The 24,003-nt window shown below is 42.5% G+C and overlaps 1 protein-coding gene across 1 annotated transcript in view; it reads right to left on the minus strand.

Moving 5' to 3' along the window:
• Positions 1-971: 971 nt before the first annotated feature.
• LOC120995469 (schlafen family member 9-like) overlaps positions 972-24,003 on the minus strand; it is a 153,800-nt gene continuing 130,768 nt past the window's right edge. Inside the window, exon 8 of the mRNA XM_040424703.1 lies at positions 972-1,826. Coding sequence (XP_040280637.1) covers positions 1,031-1,826 — 796 coding nt within the window. The 3' untranslated portion in view covers positions 972-1,030. The remainder of the gene's footprint in view (positions 1,827-24,003) is intronic.

The following is a 24,003-nucleotide window of genomic DNA, read 5'->3' on the forward strand; positions in this document are numbered from 1 at the left end:
GCATTTTTTACACATTTTGATTTCAAACTACCTCTCACGCATTAGGTCCCCTAAAATGCCAGGGCAGTATAAATACCCCACAAGTGACCCCATTTTGGAAACCCCCATTTTTTTGTCACAAGTAAGCGGAATATGAGACTTTGTAAGGGAAAAAAAAATATATATAAAAATCATCATTTTCCGCTAACTTGTGACAAAAAATAAAAAGTTCTATGAATTCACTATGCCCATCAGCGAATACCTTAGGGTGTCTACTTTCCGAAATGGGGTCATTTGTGGGGTGTTTTTACTGTCTGGGCATTGTAGAACCTCAGGAAACATGACAGGTGCTCAGAAAGTCAGAGCTGCTTCAAAAAGCGTAAATTCACATTTTTGTACCATAGTTTGTAAACGCTACAACTTTTACCCAAACCAATAAATATACACTTTTTTTTATCAAAAAGACATGTAGAACAATAAATTTAGAGAAAAATTTATATAGAAATGTAGTTTTATTTGAAAAATTTTACAACTGAAAGTGAAAAATGTCATTTTTTTGCAAAAATTTCAATTAATAACAAAAAAGTTAAAATGTCAGCAGCAATGAAATACCACCAAATGAAAGCTCTATTAGTGAGAAGAAAAGGAGGTAAAATTCATTTGGGTGGCAAGTTGCATGACCGAGCAATAAACTGTGAAAGTAGTGTAGTGCAGAATTGTAAAAAGTGGTCTGGTCATTAAGGGTGTTTAAGCTAGGGGGGCTGAGGTGGTTAAAGATCCTTATTAAGGTTCAGGCTACACGATGACATGTGTCACGTGACAACTTTTATGATAGTCTATGTTGTTGCACTGCGAGATGCTGCAACTGCGATGCAACAGTCGCAGAAAAATCTATCTTGGATGGATTTTTTGTGAATGTTGTGTCGCAGTCACAGGATGTCGCATTGCGACACCACACCATAGACTATCATTATAAAAATTGTTGTGCGACACATGTCGTCGTGTAGCCCTAGCCTAAAAGTATTACCATAAAATGTCAAATTGCACTAAATTATAAATGAACTATACACTCCATTTTTTTTTCGTAGAGCACATGTAGCTGTCCAGTAGCTCTTGAAGCAGCACAGACAAAGAGGTTTTTGTCAACATCAAGATATTCAGAAATAGGATTAATTGCAAACACAATGAGACATTCAAGACCGGCAAAGCGACGGACACTGTCTACAATAATAGCATCCATTGTAACTTCTGCTCGTCTGAATAGCTTCCCCAGTACTCTTTTTTTCCTTGCATATCTACTTGTGTCCATTTCCTGTAGTAGTTGTACGTATTCTTCAGATGCATCATTAGTGTTGCATAAAATAGCTATATCTCTCTTTGAGTAACCATTAGAAATATATTTTTCACAGTTTTCAAAGACATACTTCACAATATCTGCCTTTACCAGGGACATTTCTTCAAAGAATCCCTGTATCCCATGGCAGCACTCACTCTTTTCTATGAGCACATCCAAAAAATCGATGTCAAATTCAGAGGCAATTATTTTCATTTTCTCTTTAATTTTGTTGTGTATTAATTGAGGGCTCCGAACTACCTTTGTTAAAGGTTGCTTATTCTGAGATCTGCATTCTGGTAGGCCAGTAATAGCATTGTGGTATGACTGGAAATAGTCCATAAAAACCCAAAACATACCACCAGATTTTTTAACAATATCGTTTGCTTTTTCAAACCAATTAACTTCATTTACACGGAAGTTCTGGGCTTCATCAGCCACAATGTGCTTGACGTTAATTTGTTGCTCAGTTTCAAATTTTGTACGAGTCATGACGTCACAAATGCGAAAACTCCTGAAAATGAAAAACAATGATGGGATTAAAATACCGGTAACACACAAAATAATTTTAGCACTAGATAAGTATAAGTAGATAAAACATCCATGAGTTTATAGGTGCTATACCTTAAGGGGGGAATTTATTACTGTAGGTGCATTTGAGGTTAGGTTTTAGATTGGAGTTGCTATGCGCTGCTCCGCCAAATTTATGCAAATGTCGCATAGTGCAATGTGGTTATGCCTGTGTCATTAAAAGTACACCTATGGGATACCTGGCGTGGAGTTGCCACGTATGTTGCGTCTTTTTAAAAAGTCACACTTCATAAATGTTTCACAAAAGAGATCTACTCTAAAATTCCGGCCAAATTTTCATTACCTATCTGTATGTGGCTCTGAAAGCTGCAATGCTCAATAACTTCCAACATGTCACTTTTTAAAGCCAGAATTCAGAAGAGCAGAACAAAAAAACAAAACCAGATAAAAATAGAAATGGACCATTCCAGTGGAGGAAATAATTAAAAGAAGTGCATTTAACCCCTTAAGGACTCAGCCCTATTTCACCTTAAGGACCAGGCCATTTTTTGCAAATCTGACCACTGTCACTTTAAGTGCTGATAACTTTAAAACGCTTTGACTTACCCAGGCCGTTCTGAGATTGTTTTTTCGTCACATATTGTACTTCATGACACTGCTAAAATTGGGTCAAAAAAGTAATTTTTTTTGCATAAAAAAATACCATATTTACCAAAAATTTTGAAAAATGAGCACATTTCATTTCTCTACTTCTGTAATACATAGTAATACCCCCAAAAATTGTGATGACTTTACATTCCCCATATGTCTACTTCATGTTTGTAGCATTTTGGGAATGATATTTTATTTTTTCGGGATGTTACAAGGCTTAGAAGTTTAGAAGCAAATTTTGAAATTTTTCAGAAATCTTCAAAATCCCACTTTTTATGGACCAGTTCAGGTTTGAAGTCACTTTGCGAGGCTTACATAATAGAAACCACCCAAATGACCCCATTCTAGAAACTACACCCCTTAAGGTTTTCAAAACTGTTTTTACAAACTTTGTTAACCCTTTAGGTCTTCCACAAGACTTCATGGCAAATGGACATAAATTTTATGAATTTAGATTTTTTGAAAATTTTTCCAATATAATAAATTTTTTCCTGGAAAAAAACAAGGGTTAACTGCCAAACAAAACTCAAAATGGGTTGCCCTGATTCTGTAGTTTGCAGAAACACCCCATATGTGGTTGTAAATTACTGTTTGGCCAAACGGGAGGACATAGAAGGAGGGGAACGCCATATGGGTTTTGCAAGGCAGATTTTGCAGGACTGGTTTTGTTTATACCATGTCCCATTTGAAGCCCCCTGTTGCACCCCTAGAATAGAAATTTCAAAAAAGTGACTCCATCTAAGAAAGTACACCCCTCAAGGTATTCAAAACTGGGTTTACAAACTTTGTTAACCCTTTAGGTGTTCCACAAGAGTTAATGGCAGATGGAGAAACAATTTCGAAATTTCTATTTTTTGGAAAATTTTCCATTTTAACCCTTACTTTATTACTGGAAAAAATGGGTTAACAGCCAAACAAAACTCAAAATGGGTTGCCCTGATTCTGTAGCTTGCAGAAACACCCCATATGTGGTCGTAAACTACTATTTGGCTAAACGGCAGGACATAGAAGAAGGGGAACGTCATATGGTTTTTGGAAGGCAGATTTTGCTGGACTGGTTTATTTACACCATGTACCCTTTCAAGCCCCCTGATGCACCCCTAGAGTAGAAACTCCATAAAAGTGACCCCATCTAGGAAACTACGGGATAAGGTGGTTGTTGTTTTGGGACTATTTTAGGGGTAAATATGATTTTTGGTTGCTCTATATTACTCTTTTTTGAGCCAAGGTAACAAAAAATGTAAATTCAAAAATGGTTTCTACATTCGCTATTTAGTTTTGTGGAACACCTAAAGGGTTAACATAGTTTGTAAAGTAACTTTTGAATACCTTGAGGGGTATAGTTTCTTCTGTAGTTTGCAAAAACACCCCATATGTGGTCGTAAACAGGAAAAAAGGATTCAAATGGAAATATTGCCCAAAAATTGGTGTTTTGGCAGTTTTTATTTTATATTTTTAACCACTTCCCATCTGGGCCCTTTGCCCCCTTCCTGACCAGGCCAAATTTTGCAAAACTGACATATCTCACTTTATGTGGTAATAACTTTGGAACGCCTTTATTTATCCAAGTCATTCAGAGATTGTTTTCTCGTGACACATTGTACTTCATGATAGTCATAAATTTGAGTCAAAATATTTCACCTTTATTTATGAAAAAATCCCAAATTTACCCAAAAATTAGAAAAATTTGCAATTTTCTAAATTTCAATTTCTCTGCTTTTAAAACAGAAAGTGATACCTCATAAAATATTTATTATTTAACATTTCCCATATGTCTACTTTATGTTGGCATCATTTTGGAAATGTCATTTTATTTTTTTAGGACGTTAGAAGGCTTAGAAGTTTAGAAGCAATTCTTCAAATTTTTAAGAAAATTGCCAAAACCCACTTTATAAGGACCAGTTCAGGTCTGAAGTCACTTTGTGGGGCCTACATAGTGGATACCCCCATAAATGACCCCATTGTAGAAACTACACCCCTCAAGGTATTCAAAACCGATTTTACAAACTTTGTTAACCCTTTAGGCGTTCCACAAGAATTAAAGGAAAATGGAGATCAAATTTTTAAATTTCACTTTTTTGGCAGATTTTCCATTTTAATCAATTTTTTTCTTTAACACATCGATGGTTAACAGCCAAACAAAACTCAATATTTATTACCCAGATTCTGCGGTTTACAGAAACACCCCACATGTGGTCGTAAACTGCTGTATGGGCACACGGCAGGGCGCAGAAGGAAAGGAACTCCACATGGTTTTTAGATGTCATGTCCTATTTGAAGCCCCCTGATGCACCCTTACAGTAGAAACTCCCAAGAAGTGACCCCATTTTGGAAACTAGGGGATAAGGTGCCAGTTTTATTAGTACTATTTTTGGGTACATATGATTTTTTGATCATTCATTATAACACTTTATGGGGCAAGGTGACCAAAAAATTGGTTGTTTTAGCACAGTTTCTATTTATTTATTTTTACAGCGTTCACCTGAGGGGTTCAGTCAAGTGACATTTTTATAGAGCAGATTGTTACGGACGTGGCGATACCTAATATGTATACTTTTTCTCATTTATTAAAGTTTTACACAATAATAGCATTTTTGAAACCAAAAAATTATGTTTTAATGTGTCCATGTTCTGAGAACTATAGTTTTTTTATTTTTTGAGAGATTTTCTTATGTAGGGGCTCATTTTTTGCGGGATGAGGTGACGGTTTTATTGGTACCATTTTGTGGGACATACGCGTTTTTGATCACTTGGTGTTGCACCTTTTGTGATGCAAGGTGACAAAAATTGCTTGTTTTGACACAGTTTTTTTTATTTATTTTTTACGGTGTTCACCCGAGGGGTTAGGTCATGTGATATTTTTATAGAGCTGGTTTTTACGGACGCGGCAATACTAAATACGTCTATTTTATTTTTTCTATTTTTAATTTTTTTTTTTATTCCTTACTTGGGATTTTTTTTTTTTTTTACATGTGAAACTTTTTTTTATTTTATTTTTTCAACCCTTTATTTTATTTTTATTTTATTTTACACTTTTCGTCCCCCATAAGGTCATACAAGACCTCTGGGGGACATTTACTTCACTTTTTATTTTTTTTTCACTGTTGATTTCTCCTGTAACTGGGGCTGACATAGTAGCCCCAGTTACAGGACAAATGCATCCCTATAGAGGCTGTACAGCAGCAATCCAGCGCTGTACAGCCTCACAGCAGGGCTGATCGAGGTCTCTGAGAGACCTCACACAGCCCCTGCACACTCCGGTCACGGCGGTCACATGACCGCCGGGCCGGAACAGGAAGCGCACAGCGCTTCCTGCTCTGCAGTCACAGCGCTCGGTGAGCGCTGTGTCTGCAGCGATCGTGAAGGCAGGGACACCTGGGCACTGTCCCTGCCTTGTCTTAGGGTTGCCCTGCTGTCACTGACAGCGGGCAACCCGATCAGCAGCTGCACGATTAGCGTGCAGCTGCTATTTCTGACAGGACGTTTTAAAACGTGCTGTCAGAAATAGACGTCCACCCATAGGACGTTTATATCCTATGGGCGGACGTGAGGCGGTTAACACTGTTCATCCGAGGGGTTTGGTCAAAAGTTATTTTTATAGCGACGACTTTTACGCACGCGACGATGCCCAATATGTATGGCTCTCAGACTTTGGAGACACTAAGCAGGTATCCTAAAACTGCGGCCCTCCAGATGTTGTAAAACTACAATTCCCACCATGCCCTGCTGATGGCTGTAGGTTGTCTGGGCATGCTGGGAGTTCTAGTTTGACAACATCTGGAGGGCCCAGGGGTGTGGAAATAAAAAAAAAAACTACTTGTCGAAGGACTAAAGTGGGGGCTCAATCTACTTGTCCTGAACTTATACTAACGTTATACTGTATGGGGGCTGGGGCCACAAGGAGATGTTATGCTGTATGGGGCGGGGGCCACAAGGAGACAATATGCTGTATGGGGCGGGGGCCACAAGGAGACATTATGCTGTATGGGGGCAGGGCCACAAGGAGATGTCATGCTGTATGGGGCGGGGGCCACAAGAAGACGTTATGCTGTATGGGGGCGGGGGCCACAGGGAGATGTTATACTGTATGGGGGTGGGGGCCACAGGGAGATGTTATATTGTATGGGGGAGGAGCCACAGGTGCCGGTATACTGTGCGGGGGCAGCCGCTTGGTGACGTTATACTGTATGGGGGCCACAAGGAGACGTTATACTGTATGGGGGCAACAGGGAGACATTATAGTTTATCAAGTGCCACGTGCAGTGCAGATTGCAGGCAGGGCCAGAGTCTCAGAAGACAGACAGCACAACCTTTATTTCTGACACCCCTGCAGATGAGCGTTCCTCCCGGAGCCTGTCCACATCGCAGCTCCCGGCCTGACCTGCAAGCGCTGACTGGGGTCACATAGCATTATACTGATTTATGATGCTATGTAACCCTTACAGTTCTGGAATGTATTGGATAACACTGACATCACCGAGTCCCTGCCAGGCTTAATGCTCTGCTACATTGCTGCAAGCACCCTGTACACACACAGCTCTGCTACATTGCTGCAAGAACGCTGTACACACACAGCTCTGTTACATTGCTGCAAGCACCCTGTACACACACAGCTCTGCTACATTGCTGCAAGCACACTGTACACACACAGCTCTGCTATATTGCTGCAAGCACCCTGTACACACACAGCTCTGCTACATTGCCGCAAGCACCCTGTACACACACAGCTCTGCTACATTGCTGCAAGCACCCTGTACACACACAGCTCTGCTACATGCAATACTATACCACCCCCCCGGACGGACTTGTCAGGAGACAGGGAGCCGCAGAGCAGGAAGCCTGGCAGGGACTCTGTGACACAGTCTCTGACTCATTCGATTATTTTAACTAATAAACTCCTGAGTCCCTGCGACTCCCCTTGTGCTGTGAGTCAGTGCTGGTTGCCTCTGATTGGTTGGAGGGCGGGGCTAGCTTCCACTGTCGGCTCCTATTACACTGCCTGCTGCTGCCTCTGTGCTACTGAGTTTGTGAGTACAGAGAGGGAGAGGATTGCAGGGGATTTCAAGTTGTTCACATCGGAATATTACTATTACAGTGAGCGGGGCCCGGTGTTATGTTATTCTGGGCCGGGCCCTCGGACCATGTCCGAAGTGCCCGACCGGTCAGTCCGCCCCTGTATGTACGGTACTCATATGCACGATGCAAGGGCAGGCTGACATAGATGTAGGAGCGGTCAGCTCGCGGCTAGCATATGACCGCTCCTATTACTGCCCAACCGACATGTCCCTGCTACTTGCCCGCACAGGGCTAAACAACTGTTCAAACTACTTGCCCGGCGCCCGGAACTGCATGTCCCGGGCGTCGGGCGATAGGAATTCCACACCCCTGAGGGCCGCAGTTTGAGGATGCCTGCACTAAAACTAATATTTTTTGGGGAAAAAATAATTGTTTCCGTGTCTCCAAAGTCTGAGAGCCATAGTTTTTTATGTTCTCTAGTGGACTGTTGGGGATTATAAAAATTTAGTACTCCATGGAAGTGTGATACTCCCTGAAGCAATCGATAACGCAGAGGCCCGGATGATCGGGGCACGTGTCGCACTGAGTGGTGGTGTCCTTCCATATCCTCCTGCTGCGACAAGTGGGAGGGGGGGCTGGGGTCTGAAAGATGGAACACAGAAATTTTTAGATAAAAGTTTTTTTTTTTTTCCTAAACTAACTTTTCCCTCCATTCCCTGCCGAACGGTGCCTCTCCCTCACTGACCCTAACCTACCTGGATGGCGATGGGTGCAGGAGGGTGATGGATGGCGATTAGGGGGGCGCAGGAGCTGGTGCTGCCGGGTGCTCGTGCAGAACAGGAAGAGGAGGGGAGCGCAGGAAGTTTGAATCTCGCGCCTCTCTCCCTGCACCAATCAGCACCCTGGACAGCGGCGTTCAGCACCAGGGCCAGCACCGCCTCTCCAAATGTTCGGACTGCGATTGGTGGTGTATAATTACGCCACCGATCGCAGTCTTTTTCGCAGAAAACCGCAGGTCTGAATTCACCTGCGGTTTTCTGCGATCGCCGATAAGGAAGGGGGTCAAATGACCCCCCCTGCGTTGTTACAGGATGCCGGCTGAATGATTTCAGCCGGCATCCCGTTCCGATTAACCCCCGCGGCGCCGGAATCCCGATTTAAAGTTAGGGCGTACCGGCACGTCCTGAGTCCTTAAGGACTCGGGAAATAGGGTGTACCGGTAAGCCCTACGTCCTTAAGGGGTTAAAAAATCTGTCACAACTAGAAAGCATGCCCTAAAAGTTAAATGACATGTGGTGTCATATTCCCTTCCACTGCACTGGAATCTTCACTTTCCATACAGGGCTTACTTTCTAGCCCAGATTTGCTTTAAAAACAAAGTACAAGGCTGCCACAAGGAAGAGCCAGTGAAAAAATGGGCATTAGAAACAAACACACTATCATGGCATTTTGCATCAGTGTGTACATTTATTTTCTGGCTATATAGCCATTAAAAGCAAATTCATTTAATTGGGCTTTTAGTTAAAACTCCAACCCCTGCAGTGTCCTCAATATGTATGTATGTATGAAAATATATTATTTATATATATATATATATATATTATATATATATATATATATATATATATATATATAATTATATCCCATAGTGCACCAAGTATAAATAATGCACTGTTTTCTGCCTTCAGTAGTTATAATGGCCCCAGTATACACAACGGCCCCATTAATCCCCCCAGTAGTTATAATAGCCTTTAGTTGTGCCTATTCTATATATAGCCCCAGTTGTGCCCCCATATATATTTTATGTACCCCAGCTGTACCCCTATATATAATGTCCCCACCTCCCCCCCCCCCCCATTCCCGCTAGTGCCAACATAAAAAAAAAAATATATACCTTATCCACTTGCAAACGATCGAACACTCACTCCATACTGGAGGCAGCAAGACCTGATGCTCCCAGCGTCGTGACATCATATGTGATGTCACAACACTGGTAGTCCAGGTCCTGCTGACTCCCTGGTGGAGTGAGTGGTCCATCGCATGCAAGTGGATGAGGAGAGTATTTTTTTTATTTTAACCTCTAAAAGGTGCATTTTTTACATAGTGTATCCACTAGAGCAGGCATGCTCAACCTGCAGCCCTCCAGCTGTTGCAAAACTACAACTCCCTGCATGCCCTAACAGCCTACAGCTATCAGCAGGGTATTGTGGGAGTTGTAGTTTTACAACAGCTGGAGGGCCGCAGGTTGAGCATGCCTGTTCTAGAGGGTGCACGCCTGTCTTAAATGGCCGTTAAAAACAGGCCCTTTGATTTAAATGGGGTCAGTGTGGCTGTGGAAGCAGACAAAAATAGGACACGTCCTATTTTTGACGGCTGCTATTCACTGACCGTTAAAAAAAACCAAAAAAAAAAACCTCCACTTCAACTGGTTGTAGTTACTTAGAAAGAGGACCTTTCACCACTCCTGACATGCCTGTTTTAATAGCTTCATGCATTCCCTCTGAAATAACAATTCTGGAGCATCAATTCCAATGACTCTATGTTGTGCCATTTCTTTATTATTTCTACTAGAAGTTATGAATTAATTGCTATTAGCCTTCAGTAAGGGTACAGAGGGGAGGTAACCAGTTGGGGGTGTACCTTCACAATCTGAAAATGGCAGCACGGATTGGATAGAGAGTCTGTGCAGGGACACCCCCCCCCCCCCCAACTGGTTACCTCCCCTCTGTACCCTTACTGTAGACTGCTAGCAATTCATTCAGAACTTCTAGTAGAAATAATAAAGGAATGGCACAACAGAGTCATAAGAATAGATGGTCCAGAATTGTTATTATATGGGGAATGCATGAAGCTATTAAAATAGGCATGTCAGGTGTGGTGAAAGGTCCTCAAATTGCCATTTTTCCTCTTCGTGGGCATGTAACCTTAAAGTGTACCTCATGTGCATACCTATATGTCTCCAAGGTTACAGGCTACAAACAAACCTGTCAGCTACTGCAGCCACGTGTTATTCCATACCATCTACCCCCATCTTTATCTGCAGGTTACCAAGAAGATGGAGTAAATGACTAGAATTAAACAACCATGCAGATATACACATCTGCATAAGAGCTTTAGAAACAAAACTGTAGCATACTGGAAACCCAGAATATCTGCCAAGTTGTGTCATTTGTTATTTTAAATGCATTGGGGCAATAAAAAATGCTTGCATGGGTGGAAAACAAATTTGGCTGCTTACAACAACTAGAGAGCTCACTGTCTAGAAATTAAGAGAGTTCATTCATTCTAAAAGAGCAGGGAATATACTGAAATAAAAAATGACTCAAGTTTTTAATACCCGGTTGCCACTTCGTGGGTACCCCCTTGTTCATGACCTGTGTAGCCTTAGTGGTTAGAAATCATACAAAGCAGCCATGACTGCTGAGGCCAGGGATTGGCTACAGTGGTCACAAGTGCTTGTACAGCACATCATCACAGCAGGACAAGTTAAGACGACCAGTGGAGACCACGGGAGCAGCAATGGAGAATTAAGCACATTTATTATTTATTTTTTCTTAAAGAACATAAATACAGCACCCACCAAAAAGGGAAGTCCCCGTACACTGAATGCACGCCTCCAGGGTCGTATCCAAAAACTCCTTACTTAAATCCATTATTTTTTTATTATTATTTTTTTTCTCTTCTGTTTCTTCTTCCCTCTCTGCTAGATGGTTAGGATTCTTTCGTTGAACGTGAGAGGTTTACGAGAGAGAGTAAAGAGATACGCTATCCTTGAGTGGATGAAGAGGTTTCTGCCAGCCATCGTCTGCCTCCAAGAGACACACCTAGACAAGGAATCTCTAAGGTGGTTGGAGAAGAGATGGATAGTGGAAGGGTACCATTCAATATATACTACTTATTCTAGAGGGGTCTCAATTTTGATACATAATAAGTTTCAATTTGAGTGTGTTGCATATGAGGCCGATGACTGTGGCAGGTACCTCTTTTTACAATGTGATATAGAAGGGGTCAAAATGGTAATCGCAAATATATATATTCCACCACCATATAAGCCAGATGTGTTGTATGAATTGCACAGATTTATGTTGAATAGACAAGAATGTACAATGATTGCGATAGGAGACTATAATGCGGTAATGGATCCACTCCCATAGAATGGATAGAATGTCTAGCAGAGAGGGAAGAATACAAAATGTAGATTTCTTTAAACTAGTCCAGGAATTTAATTGGATTGATGTTTGGCGCTTTCAGAACCCGGAAGAAACCATGTATTCCTGTTACTCTAAATCACATCAAACCTGGTCAAGAATAGATATGGCCTTGGGAAATAAAAATCTAATGTCCCAAAATAGGATTAAGATAAAGTATTTGCCTATGGCTTTATCAGATCATAGTGCGGTGGTATTGCTGGATATGAATAAAAATAATATTTTGCCATTGTTTAAGTTTAACTCTCACTGGCTATCGTTGATTCCAGATAAAGAGACTATAATGGAAGAATTAATTTTTTTTTTTTCAGGAGAATAATAATTCTGCTAGCAGACTGATTGTTTGGGATACTGCCAAGACATACTTAAAGGGAATCTGTCACTAGCATATTAGCAAATTATTTTTTTTAATGAATCCATGTGTAATAAAGTACCTTATATCCATATGTCTTGTTCTTTTTATTCTGTGTCTTGTCATTTCTTAAAAAAAAAAAAAAACAACGCTTTTTATGATATTCAAATGAAGATGTAAGGAGCCCAGAGGGGCGTTATTCTACGGTGCCCAGGAACGCCCCTCTGAAGTGCCGTGCCCGCCTAAATTTGAAAACTAAGAACTCCTCCAAGATCGCCTCCCAGAGGCGAGGCTAAGTGCTCTCCCCCCCCCTCCCAGCGCCGCGCTCTGCGGCAAACACCCTCGATCTTCCTCTAGCCTGCATCCGAAATCCCGCGCAGGCACAGTGCCGGCGACTGAGGGCAACAGCTTCAACAGCGTCACTGGGCATGCGCCGATCCCAGTGACGTGTTCGCTGTTTCCTCAGCCAGCTGGGATCGGCGCATGCCCAGTGACGCTGTTGAAGCTGTTTCCCTCAGTCGTCTTATCATTGCGCAGGCAATCGCCGGCACTGTGCCTGCGCGGGATTTGGATGCGGGCGAGAGGAGGATCGGGGGCGTTTGCCGCAGAGCACGGCGCTGGGGGGGGGGGGGGAGAAGCACTTAGCCTCGCCTCTGGGAGGCGATCTTGGAGGAGTTCTTAGTTTTCAAATTTAGGCGGGCACGGCACTTCAGCGGGGCGTTCCTGGTCACCGTGGACAAAGAATAACACCCCTCTGGGCTCCTTACAGCTTCATTTGAATATCATAAAAAGCGTTGTTTTTTTTTGAAGAAATGACAAGACACAGAATAAAAAGAACAAGACATATGGAAATAAGATACTTTATTACACATGGATTCATTAAAAAATATTTTTGATAATATGCTAGTGACAGATTCCCTTTAAGAGGATTGTTGTTTAAAGGTGAATTACTGGAAGAAAAGTACTAGAGAAAGAGGTAATGCATTGGAAAAAAAATTAGAAGAAGCAAGAACAACATGTATAACGCATCCCACTGAATATAATAGGAAAGTATGGGAGGAAGAACAGGAAAAGTTAAAAATACATCAACTAGATAGAAGGAGGAAAGAATTGCTTTTTCAAGGGATCCGGTTGGCCTCAGAGGGAGAAAAGGTTGGTAAAATTTTAGAAAGTATAGCAAAGAATCAAAGAGGGAAATCCTGGATAGGGGCGATTAGAGATAAAATGGATAAAATAATTAGTTCACCGGAAGGAATTAAAAAAGTGTTTCTGGAATATTTCCAGGAACTATATAAGTCTAGGGTACAATACTCGAAACAAAATTTGGATCTATATCTAGACCAGATTGTTTTCAGAGAGATATCTCAGGCCCAAAAGGAATATTTAGAAAAATAAATATCGATGGTAGAAATAAACAAGGTTTTGGGTAAGGTGAAACCTGAAAAAGCACCAGGGTGTGATGGCCTTCCCTTTGAAATATACAAAACTCCCAGGTGTTAATACCAGAACTAAAAATAACACTGAATGAGGCTCAAAAAATAGTGGATTTAACAGATTCTATGTAAGAGGCAATTATCACACTAATTCCAAAAAAGGGTAAAGAATAATTGGACCCCGGGTCATATAGACCAATATCCTTGCTAAATAGGGATGTTAAAATTTTGACAAAGGTCTTGGCAGATAGGCTTCCGAAAGTGATTAAAGTTGTAATACACGAAGATCAGACTGGTTTTATACTCGGCAGAACGATATATTCAAATATAAGAAGGTTGTTCCTTAATATTGAAGCCAATAGATTAGAAACAGGGGAGAAAGCTGTACTTTCACTGGATGCTCAAAAGGCATTCGATTGCATTGAATGGGAGTATTTATGGGCAGTATTGAAAAGGGTTGGTATAGGGGACGGATTTATAAGATGGGCTCAGCTTATATATTCCAACCCAAGGGCTAGAGTGATGGTGGATGGGAGCTTGTCCCTGCCTCTTGCCCTATATCGGGGCACTAGGCAGGGATGCCCTCTCTCCCCACTACTATTTGCTATTGCGATTGAGCCCTTGGCAAGTATAATAAGAAATGATAGGGAGTTTAAAGGCTTTCAATATGCAGAAGGAGAAGAAAAATTATTAATGTATGCGGATATCTTATTATTTATGCACAATACTGGGGATCAGTTTAATAGAGTAATAGATACAATAGATAAGTTTGGTTTTTTTCCAGGTTTAAATATTAATTGGGAGAAATCCCATATGATGATATTAGGAGACGGGCAATCACAGGGAGATTCAAGGGTGCATGTGCTTGAAAAACACGAGAGTTTTAAATATTTAGGTATACAAATCTCCGGAAATATAGAAGAATATGAAAAACTAAATGTACTCCCCGTAATAAAAAGAACTTAGGCTACTTTCACACTAGCGTTGTTTTAATCCGGCGTTCAATTCCGACACCGGAACTGCCCGCCGAATCCGGAAAAACGTGTGAAAACGGATTACATTTGAATCCTGATCAGGATTTTGATCACAATGAAAAAATGCATTGGAAAAAACGGATCCGCCATTTATGGACTAACTTTTTTTTCACATTTTTCGGGTTTAACATGCAAAAGCCGGATCCGCTTTGACTGAACACACAGCGCCAGATCCGGCGTTAATGCAAGTCAATGGGAAAAAGACCGGATCCGGCGTTCAGTCAAAGTGTTCAGGATTTTTGGCCGGAGGTAAAAATACAGCATGCTACGTTTTTCTGAAAAGCCTGATCAGTCAAAAAGACTGAACTGAAGACATCCTGATGCATCCTGAAGGACGGACTCTCCATTCAGAATGCATGGGGATAAAACTGATCAGTTATTTTCCGGTATTGAGCCCCTAGGACGGTACTCAGCGCCGGAAAAGAAAAACGCTAATGTGAAAGTACCCTTAGAACTTAAATACATATTTGGAAAAGATTACCGATGTCAATACAGGGTCGGGTAAATCTAATAAAAATGGTTTTCCTCCCAAAAATACTCTATGTTCTAAAAAATGCCCCATTGAGATTACCGCAGAATATTTTTAAGCTACTTGATAGCCTAATGGGGGATTTTATTTGGAAAGGAGCTATCCCTAGGATAAAAAAAGAAGTGCTTCAGCTCCCAGTAAGAGAGGGTGGATTAGCTGTTCCGAACTGTTTTTTCTATTACTTAATACAATACGGTCAGATAAAAAGGTAGCTTGAATGGTTTAGTGGGAAGGCAGGAAGTAAATAAATTGGGTTGGAGAGAGGAATGGAATCACTAAGGCTCAGTTCAGACCTGAGCGTTCTGAAAGGAGCGCTCTGTATGCGCGATTGTACGGGCGTTTACAATCGCGCATACAGAGACAAGCGTACACACAGTGTCGCGCGTTCCCGAAAGTCTATGTACGGGAACGCGCGACAAGCGCCCAAAAAAACGCTCCTGTACTTGTTTGAGCGTCGGGCGTTTTACAGCGCGATCGTACGCGCTGTAAAACGCCCAGGTGAGAACCATTCCCATAGGGAAGCATTGGTTTCTCCTTGTTGAGCGTTTTACAGCGCGTAGGAACGCGCTGTAAAACGCCCAGTTCCGAACTGAGCCTCAGGCTGGATTCACACCGGCGTTGCGGGAACACCCGCGATTTTTCCGTGCGAGTGCAAAACATTGTAATGCGTTTTGCACTCGCGTGAGAAAAATCGCGCATGTTTGGTACCCAAACCCGAACTTCTTCACAGAAGTTAGGGCTTGGGATCGGTGTTCTGTAGATTGTATTATTTTCCCTTATAACATGGTTATAAGGGAAAATAATAGCATTCTGAATACAGAATGCATAGTAAAACAGCGCTGGAGGGGTTAAAAAATAAATAAACATTTTTTTAACTCACCTTAGTCCACTTGATCGCGTAGCCCGGCATCTCCTTCTGTCTCCTTTGTTGAACAGGACCTGTGGGGAGCATTAATTACAGGAACAGGACCTTTGATGACGTCACTCCAGTCATCACATGATCCATCACCATGGTAAAAGATCATGTGACGGTTTTTTTTTAACCCCTCCAGCGCTATTTTACTATGCATTCTGTATTCAGAATGCTATTATTTTCCCTTATAACCATGTTATAAGGGAAAATAATAATGATCGGGTCTCCAGCCCAATCGTCTCCTAGCAACCATGCGTGAAAATCGCACTGCATCCGCACTTGCTTGCGGATGCTTGTGATTTTCACGCAACCCCATTCACTTCTATGGGGTCTGCGTTGCGTGAAAAAAAAACACAGAATATAGAGCATGCTGCGATTTTCACGCAACGCACAAGTGATGCGTGAAAATCACCGCTTATGTGAACAGTCCCATAGAAATGAATGGGTCGGTATTCAGTGCGGGTGCAATGCGTTCACCTCCCGCATCGCATCCGCGCGGAATACTCCCCCGTGTGAAAGGGGCCTTAGAGTCAGGCACACTAGGGAAAAATAATACAGCAAATAGAATATTAAATTCACTGGAGTATATATGGGTGGAAGTTAAAAAAATATTAGAGATTAAAGGTTTCTTGCACTATACACCTATTTGGAAAAATTTAAAGGAATTGCAAACGATTAGGACTTATATGGATTGGGAAAAAAAGGGGATTAAGTATCTAGGCCAGCTATTTGAGGAAGATAAACCGAAGGACTTTAATACACTGGCTAGGGAGTTTGGGATCCCCCAAAAGGATATTTATAAATATTTCCAGTTTAAGAATGCATTGAGGACAGTGGTGCAGGTAGACAAATATAAAAGGGAAAAATCTGACAGATTACATAAATTTACCTATGGAGGAGAAAAAGGAGGAACAACTGCAAAAAGATATAGGATTTTGATGAAGGGAAAGAAAAAACGGATTATATATTACTTGCCGGAAAAAAATGGGAAAAAGAACTACAGTCTTTTACGGAAGAGAAATGGAAAGATGCTCTTAGAAGCTATGCTATGGTGTCAGATAGGGGTTCACATAAGATATCACAGTTTTTTATAGTGCATAGACTACATCGATCCCCTTGGATGTTAAAGAGAATGGGCGTGAGAGCTACAGACAAGTGCCCAAAATGTAGGGGAGAGAAAGCAGACTTAATACACTGTTTTTGGAGATGCCCCAGACTGTTTAGATATTCGACAGAAATAGCAGAGACAGTATTAGTATTTTTGAAGGTTCAAATATTTGAAGATCCAGTAATCTGCATATTAGGGGCAACTGAACATCTGAAGTTAAACAAAGAAACACGACTGGTTCTGAGTAAAGTACTATTTCAAGCTAAACTCCTTATACTTAGGAAATGGGTAAAGGAAGATCCTCCGACAGTGGGACAGTGGCGAGAAGCAGTTGTCAACTTGATTAAAGTGGAACGGGTGACGGTGTGCCATAGCAAAAAAAAAAAAAAAATCACAAAAACTCGATGAAATATGGAAAAAATGGTTACTTTAGGGCTGGAAGTTTTTTGTCTTTTTTATTATTATTATTATTTTATTTCTTTTCCGTCCCCCTCCCTCTCCCTAAGGGTGGTGGGTGGGTATCTGGGATAGAACAAAAGGGGAAAAAAAGAAAAAACTCACTATAATATTTACCAATTTGTAATATGGACTTTTATACTGTTGAATTGTTGTATTTTGGGTATAAATGTATATGTTTTTGCAAAGTTGAAATAAAAAGAGTTAAGGAATAAAAAATCCAGAATAGAAAAAGAGGGAGCATCCCACAGTTTGAAAATAATAGAAATGGTGCTTTAATCCAAGAAAAGCAGTACAAGCGACCAAAAAAAAAAAAAAGCATCTTTTGCATTCTCTTTTCAAACTGTGGAATGCTACCTCTTTTTCTATTCTGGATTTTTTATTTTAAAGTATTCCCTACTCTTAGGAAAAACGGTACAATCCTGGAAGCAATATCAATGCATTGACTTAAAAAAAAAAAAAAAAAGAAGAAGAAGATGCTGCATTGTGACTAATTTTCAGGCAATACTCTACAGGAAATAAGTATACAAACAGCTTCCCTAAATCCTTCAATAGAAGGCATTTGAAAAAGCTGCCTGCAATGGGCCCATGTTCCATTTGAGGATTTTCTGGTTTGGCAGCTTTCGTTCTTTTGGAGGAGAGATAATTTGCATACTTATTTCCCATTGAGCATTGCCTCCAAACACAAGCTGCATCTCTTCGGTGAGAAGTACCTCTTCCTGAAAAGGATGGGGATGAAAAGAAATATTGCTGCATCTTTAAAGAGTATCTGTTAGCATGCTCAACCCTATTAAACCAGGCATACTGCCTGGAGTGCTGCTGTTGTAAGAGCTGTATTACACAAATGGATTATTTTACTAATTTCTGTCTAATCAGACCAATAGTTGCAGGGCTCCAGATGGCGACCAAAACGGTCGCCAATGCGCCTTAAAATTTGCAGATGGCGACAAGACTTTTTAGTCTTGTCGCCATTTGCGACTGTACCGCCGCGATCCTGCGCAGCCTACGTTCTCTTCACTAGCACACGGCACAGTGGAGAAGGAAGGAGTCCCTCCCTCTCCACTGTGACGCGGCCGCCATTACCACCAATGGGGAGATAGGAGGGGAGGAGCTGTCGCCACTGCGCTACCAATGAATGTAAAACATAAGTATAGGCAGCGGTATCACAGACCCGGCCTCAATAACAGGGCATGCGATCCGCGGCAATTAACCCCTCAGGTAACACAGATCGCATGCCGTTATTGAGGCCAGGTGCTGGGTCTGTGATACCGCTGCAGACAATTGTAGGACCTTTCGTGGGTCCAAAGAAAATGAACTAAGTAGCAGGCTGCATAGAGCGGCGCCCAGGGATCAAAGTGCACTTACTGTTATTCCCGGGCGCCGCTCCGTTCGCCCGCTGTGGCCTCCGGTATTTTCAGCATTCAGAGCAAGGAGGAGGAGACGCCAGTGTCTCTCCGTCTCCATAACAGCAGCGCTGTCCAATCACAGCTCAGAACTCAGAGCCAGGGAGAAAAAAAAACTCCCTGTCTCTGAGCTGTGATTGGACAGCGCTGCTGTTATGGAGACGGAGAGACACTGGCGTCTCCTCCTCCTTGCTCTGAATGCTGAAAATACCGGAGGCCACAGAGGGTGAACAGAGCAGCGTCCAGGAATAATAGTAAGTGCACTTAGATCCCTGGGCGCCGCTCTATGCAGCCTGATACTAAGTTCATATTCTTTGGACCCACGAAAGGTCCTCTTTAAACATTCATTGGTGGTGCAATGCGCACCCCCATTATCACTGGCCACAAGTCGTCGTTGTCCCCCCCCCCCCCATTGTTATATGGTGGCCACAGGGTCCCATCCCCATTGGTGGCAGTGGCAGATTACACTGCTGGGGCTCAGATCGTTACCATGGCAGCCAGGATGCTACTGAAGCCCTGGCTGCCATGTTCAGCTCCCTGCTGCTGTGTGCACAGAGCACAGGGCAGCAGGGAGAGTGTGAGGTCCTATTCACCCTAATAGATCTCTATCAGGGTGAATAGCACAAGGGAAGAAAAGATCCAGGTTCTAGTCCCTAAGGGAAGAAATGGTTATTAAATAAAAACAAAAAAAAAACACCAATATACTAAAAGTTTAAATGGCCCCCTGCCCAGTTTTACATATAAAATTTACAAACAATAAAGAATAAACATATTACATATTGCCACGTCCCAAAAAGTGTGAGCTATTAAAAAATATTTCTGCTCGGTAAAGGCCGTAACAGAAAAAAAAACTCTAAACCACGCAATTCGCCATTTTTAGTCACCTTGTCCCCCAGAAAATGTCCCTGGATATGAGAGGCATGTGGTGCTGTTTTCTCCTATATGTAGTGCACCTGCGTCTCATCTACTCAAAGTCCTTTTTTAAAAAATTATATGCATTTTAAATTTGGCGACTAAAAAATGTAATTTGGCTCCTAAATTTTTTCGTTTAGGAGCCAATGGCTCCTAGTCATTTTTTTTTGTCTGAAGCACTGAGTTGGTGTGTATAACAAAAGATCTGTGTGTAAACGGCCATGTGACCAATGAAAATCTGTCAGATAATCTGTTGGTGTAATACAGGCCTAAGGCCCCTCTGCAGCACACAAAAAGAAGTGGAGAGTAAGGAAAGCATAGGGACGTTACAAAAGTAATGCTCCAAGGGCTCTGGACGTCGCCCCTGTACTTAGACATGCTCATTTGCATACAGTATCTCATAAAAGTTAGTACACTTCTCCCATTTTTGTAAATATTTTATATTTCTTCATAGGACAACACTGAAGATATGACACTTTGATACAATGTAAAGTAGTCCGTGTACAGCTTGTATAAGGCCTCTTTCACACTACCGTATTTTTTTTTCTGTTTTGAGGGCCGTTTTTTGTGTTCAGTAACGGTCCGCATACGGAACCATTCATTTCAATGGGTCCGCAAAAAAAACGGAATATACTCCGTATGCATTCCGTTTCCGTATTTCCGTTTTTCCATTCCGTTGAAAGATAGAACATGTCCTATTATTGCCCGCAAATCACGTTCCATGGCTCCATTCAAGTCAATTGGTCCGCAAAAAAAACACGGAACACATACGGAAATGCATCCGTATGTTTTCCGTATCCGTTCCGTTTTTTTCAGAACCATCTATTGAAAATGTTATGCCCAGCCCAATTTTTTCTATGTAATTACTGTATACTGTATATGCCATACGGAAAAACGGAAACAAAAAAACGGAACAACGGATCCGTGAAAAACGGACCGCAAAACACTGAAATAGCCATACGGTAGTGTGAAAGAGGCCTAAGGCTCCATTCACACGTCCGCAAAATGGGTCCGCATCCTTTCCGCAATTTTGCGGAATAGGTGCGGACCCATTCATTCTCTATGGGGATGGAATGGATGCGGACAGCACACAGTGTGCTGCCTGCAGACGCAATTGCGGAGCGCGGCCCCGATTTTGGGTCCGCAGCTCCGCAAAAAGATAGAGCATGTCCTATTCTTGTCCGCAGCTTGCGGACAAGAATAGGCATTTCTATAGGGGTGCCGGGCTGGTGTGTTGCGGACCCGCAAGCCATTAACCTCTTAAGGACACATGACGTACCATCATGTATGGTTCGGATCACTGCCGCACGGCGGGCGGTGATCGGAACCCGGTGCCTGCTCAAATCATTGAGCAGGCACCTAGGCTAAATGCGCCGGGGGGTCCTGTGACCCCCCCCCCCATGTCGGCGATCGCAGAAAACCGCAGGTTAAATTCAGACCTGCGGTTTTCTGCGTTTCCGGGTCTTTGAAGACCAGATAACCCGGAACAGGATGGTGATGGTGGTTTGATTTCACCCCACCAATCACCATCCAGCGATCCTGAGAGGTGATGGTGACATCACCTCTCAGGATCGCCTCCGATTGGTCTGTGGGCGGGCCGGCGGCAGATTCAAATGATGCAAGCACTTCTCTCCTCCTCCTTTTGTGTTCCGGAGCAGAGAGGAGCTGTGGCCCACACTACACTGCGTGCAGAATTATCAGGCAAATGAGTATTTTGACCACATCATCCTCTTTATGCATGTTGTCTTACTCCAAGCTGTATAGGCTCGAAAACCTACTACCAATTAAGCATATTAGGTGATGTGCATCTCTGTAATGAGAAGGGGTGTGGTCTAATGACATCAACACCCTATATTAGGTGTGCATAATTATTAGGCAACTTCCTTTCCATTGGCAAAATGGGTCAAAAGAAGGACTTGACAGGCTCAGAAAAGTCAAAAATAGTGAGATATCTTGCAGAGGGATGCAGCACTCTTAAAATTGCAAAGCTTCTGAAGCGTGATCATCGAACAATCAAGCGTTTCATTCAAAATAGTCAACAGGGTCGCAAGAAGCGTGTGGAAAAACCAAGGCGCAAAATAACTGCCCATGAACTGAGAAAAGTCAAGCGTGCAGCTGCCAAGATGCCACTTGCCACCAGTTTGGCCATATTTCAGAGCTGCAACATCACTGGAGTGCCCAAAAGCACAAGGTGTGCAATACTCAGAGACATGGCCAAGGTAAGAAAGGCTGAAAGACGACCACCACTGAACAAGACACACAAGCTGAAACGTCAAGACTGGGCCAAGAAATATCTCAAGACTGATTTTTCTAAGGTTTTATGGACTGATAAAATGAGAGTGAGTTTTGATGGGCCAGATGGATGGGCCCGTGGCTGGATTGGTAAAGGGCAGAGAGCTCCAGTCCGACTCAGACGCCAGCAAGGTGGAGGTGGAGTACTGATTTGGGCTGGTATCATCAAATATGAGCTTGTGGGGCCTTTTCGGGTTGAGGATGGAGTCAAGCTCAGCTCCCAGTCCTACTGCCAGTTTCTGGAAGACAACTTCTTCAAGCAGTGGTACAGGAAGAAGTCTGCATCCTTCAAGAAAAACATGATTTTCATGCAGGACAATGCTCCATCACACGCGTCCAAGTTCTCCACAGCGTGGCTGGCAAGAAAGGGCATAAAAGAAGAAAATCTAATGACATGGCCTCCTTGTTCACCTGATCTGAACCCCATTGAGAACCTGTGGTCCATCATCAAATGTGAGATTTACAAGGAGGGAAAACAGTACACCTCTCTGAACAGTGTCTGGGAGGCTGTGGTTGCTGCTGCACGCAATGTTGATGGTGAACAGATCAAAACACTGACAGAATCCATGGATGGCAGGCTTTTGAGTGTCCTTGCAAAGAAAGGTGGCTATATTGGTCACTGATTTGTTTTTGTTTTGTTTTTGAATGTCAGAAATGTATATTTGTGAATGTTGAGATGTTATATTGGTTTCACTGGTAAAAATAAATAATTGAAATGGGTATATATTTGTTTTTTGTTAAGTTGCCTAATAATTATGCACAGTAATAGTCACCTGCACACACAGATATCCCCCTAAAATAGCTAAAACTAAAAACAAACTAAAAACTACTTCCAAAAATATTCAGCTTTGATATTAATGAGTTTTTTGGGTTCATTGAGAACATGGTTGTTGTTCAATAATAAAATTAATCCTCAAAAATACAACTTGCCTAATAATTCTGCACTCCCTGTAGTACGAGCAGCTCTGGGGCTAGTACTGGTTTCCCGGCCCACCAGTTAAATCCACCGGACCACCCTGCCGGTGAACAAGTCTGGTGTAGCCCAGAGCGATACGAGCCTGTGATTCCTGATTTTGTAGGCCAATCAGGAATCCAGATTTCCACAGTGGGCTACACTGAATATGACTTTTTTTTGTAATTTTTTCAGTGACCCACTGGTAAATCTGATGGTGGAGCAGACGAACCTGTACGCTCAACAGTTCGTTGCTCAACACCCGGGCTCCTTTTTGGCCAGGCCCGGTGGCTGGACGCCGGTCAGTGCAGCCGAAATGAGGACATTTTGGGGCCTCGTGCTGCATATGGGCCTGGTCAAGAAACCCAGTGTCAGGCTGTACTGGAGTGGGGACGTCCTATACCAGACCCCACTTTACAGTACGGCAATGACAAGCTCCCGGTTTGAGGCCATCCGGAAAAGTCTGCATTATTCCGATGATGCAGCATGTCGTCCGTTCTCCCCCGAGGTGATCCTGCCCATGACCATCTGTATAAGATACGGCCGGTCATCGATCACTTTGGGGCCAAATTCATGGAGGCCTATGTACCTGGAAGGGAGGTCGCGGTTGATGAGTCTCTCATTGCGTTCAAGGGGAGACTCATTTTCCGCCAGTATGTGCCCTCCAAGCGGGCGAGGTATGGCGTGAAGCTATACAAAATTTGTGAGAGTACCTCAGGGTACACTTACAGATTTCGTGTGTACGAGGAGCGAGATTCCCGGATTCAACCCCCAGAATGTCCCCCCACTCTGGGTGTTACCGGGAAACTTGTGTGGGACCTTATGCACCCACTGCTGGATAAGGGTTACCACCTGTACGTGGATAACTTTTATACCAGTATCCCCTTGTTCCAGTCCCTTG

Source organism: Bufo bufo, chromosome 3 (assembly GCF_905171765.1).
Source record: "Bufo bufo chromosome 3, aBufBuf1.1, whole genome shotgun sequence".
Classification (NCBI taxonomy): domain Eukaryota; kingdom Metazoa; phylum Chordata; class Amphibia; order Anura; family Bufonidae; genus Bufo; species Bufo bufo.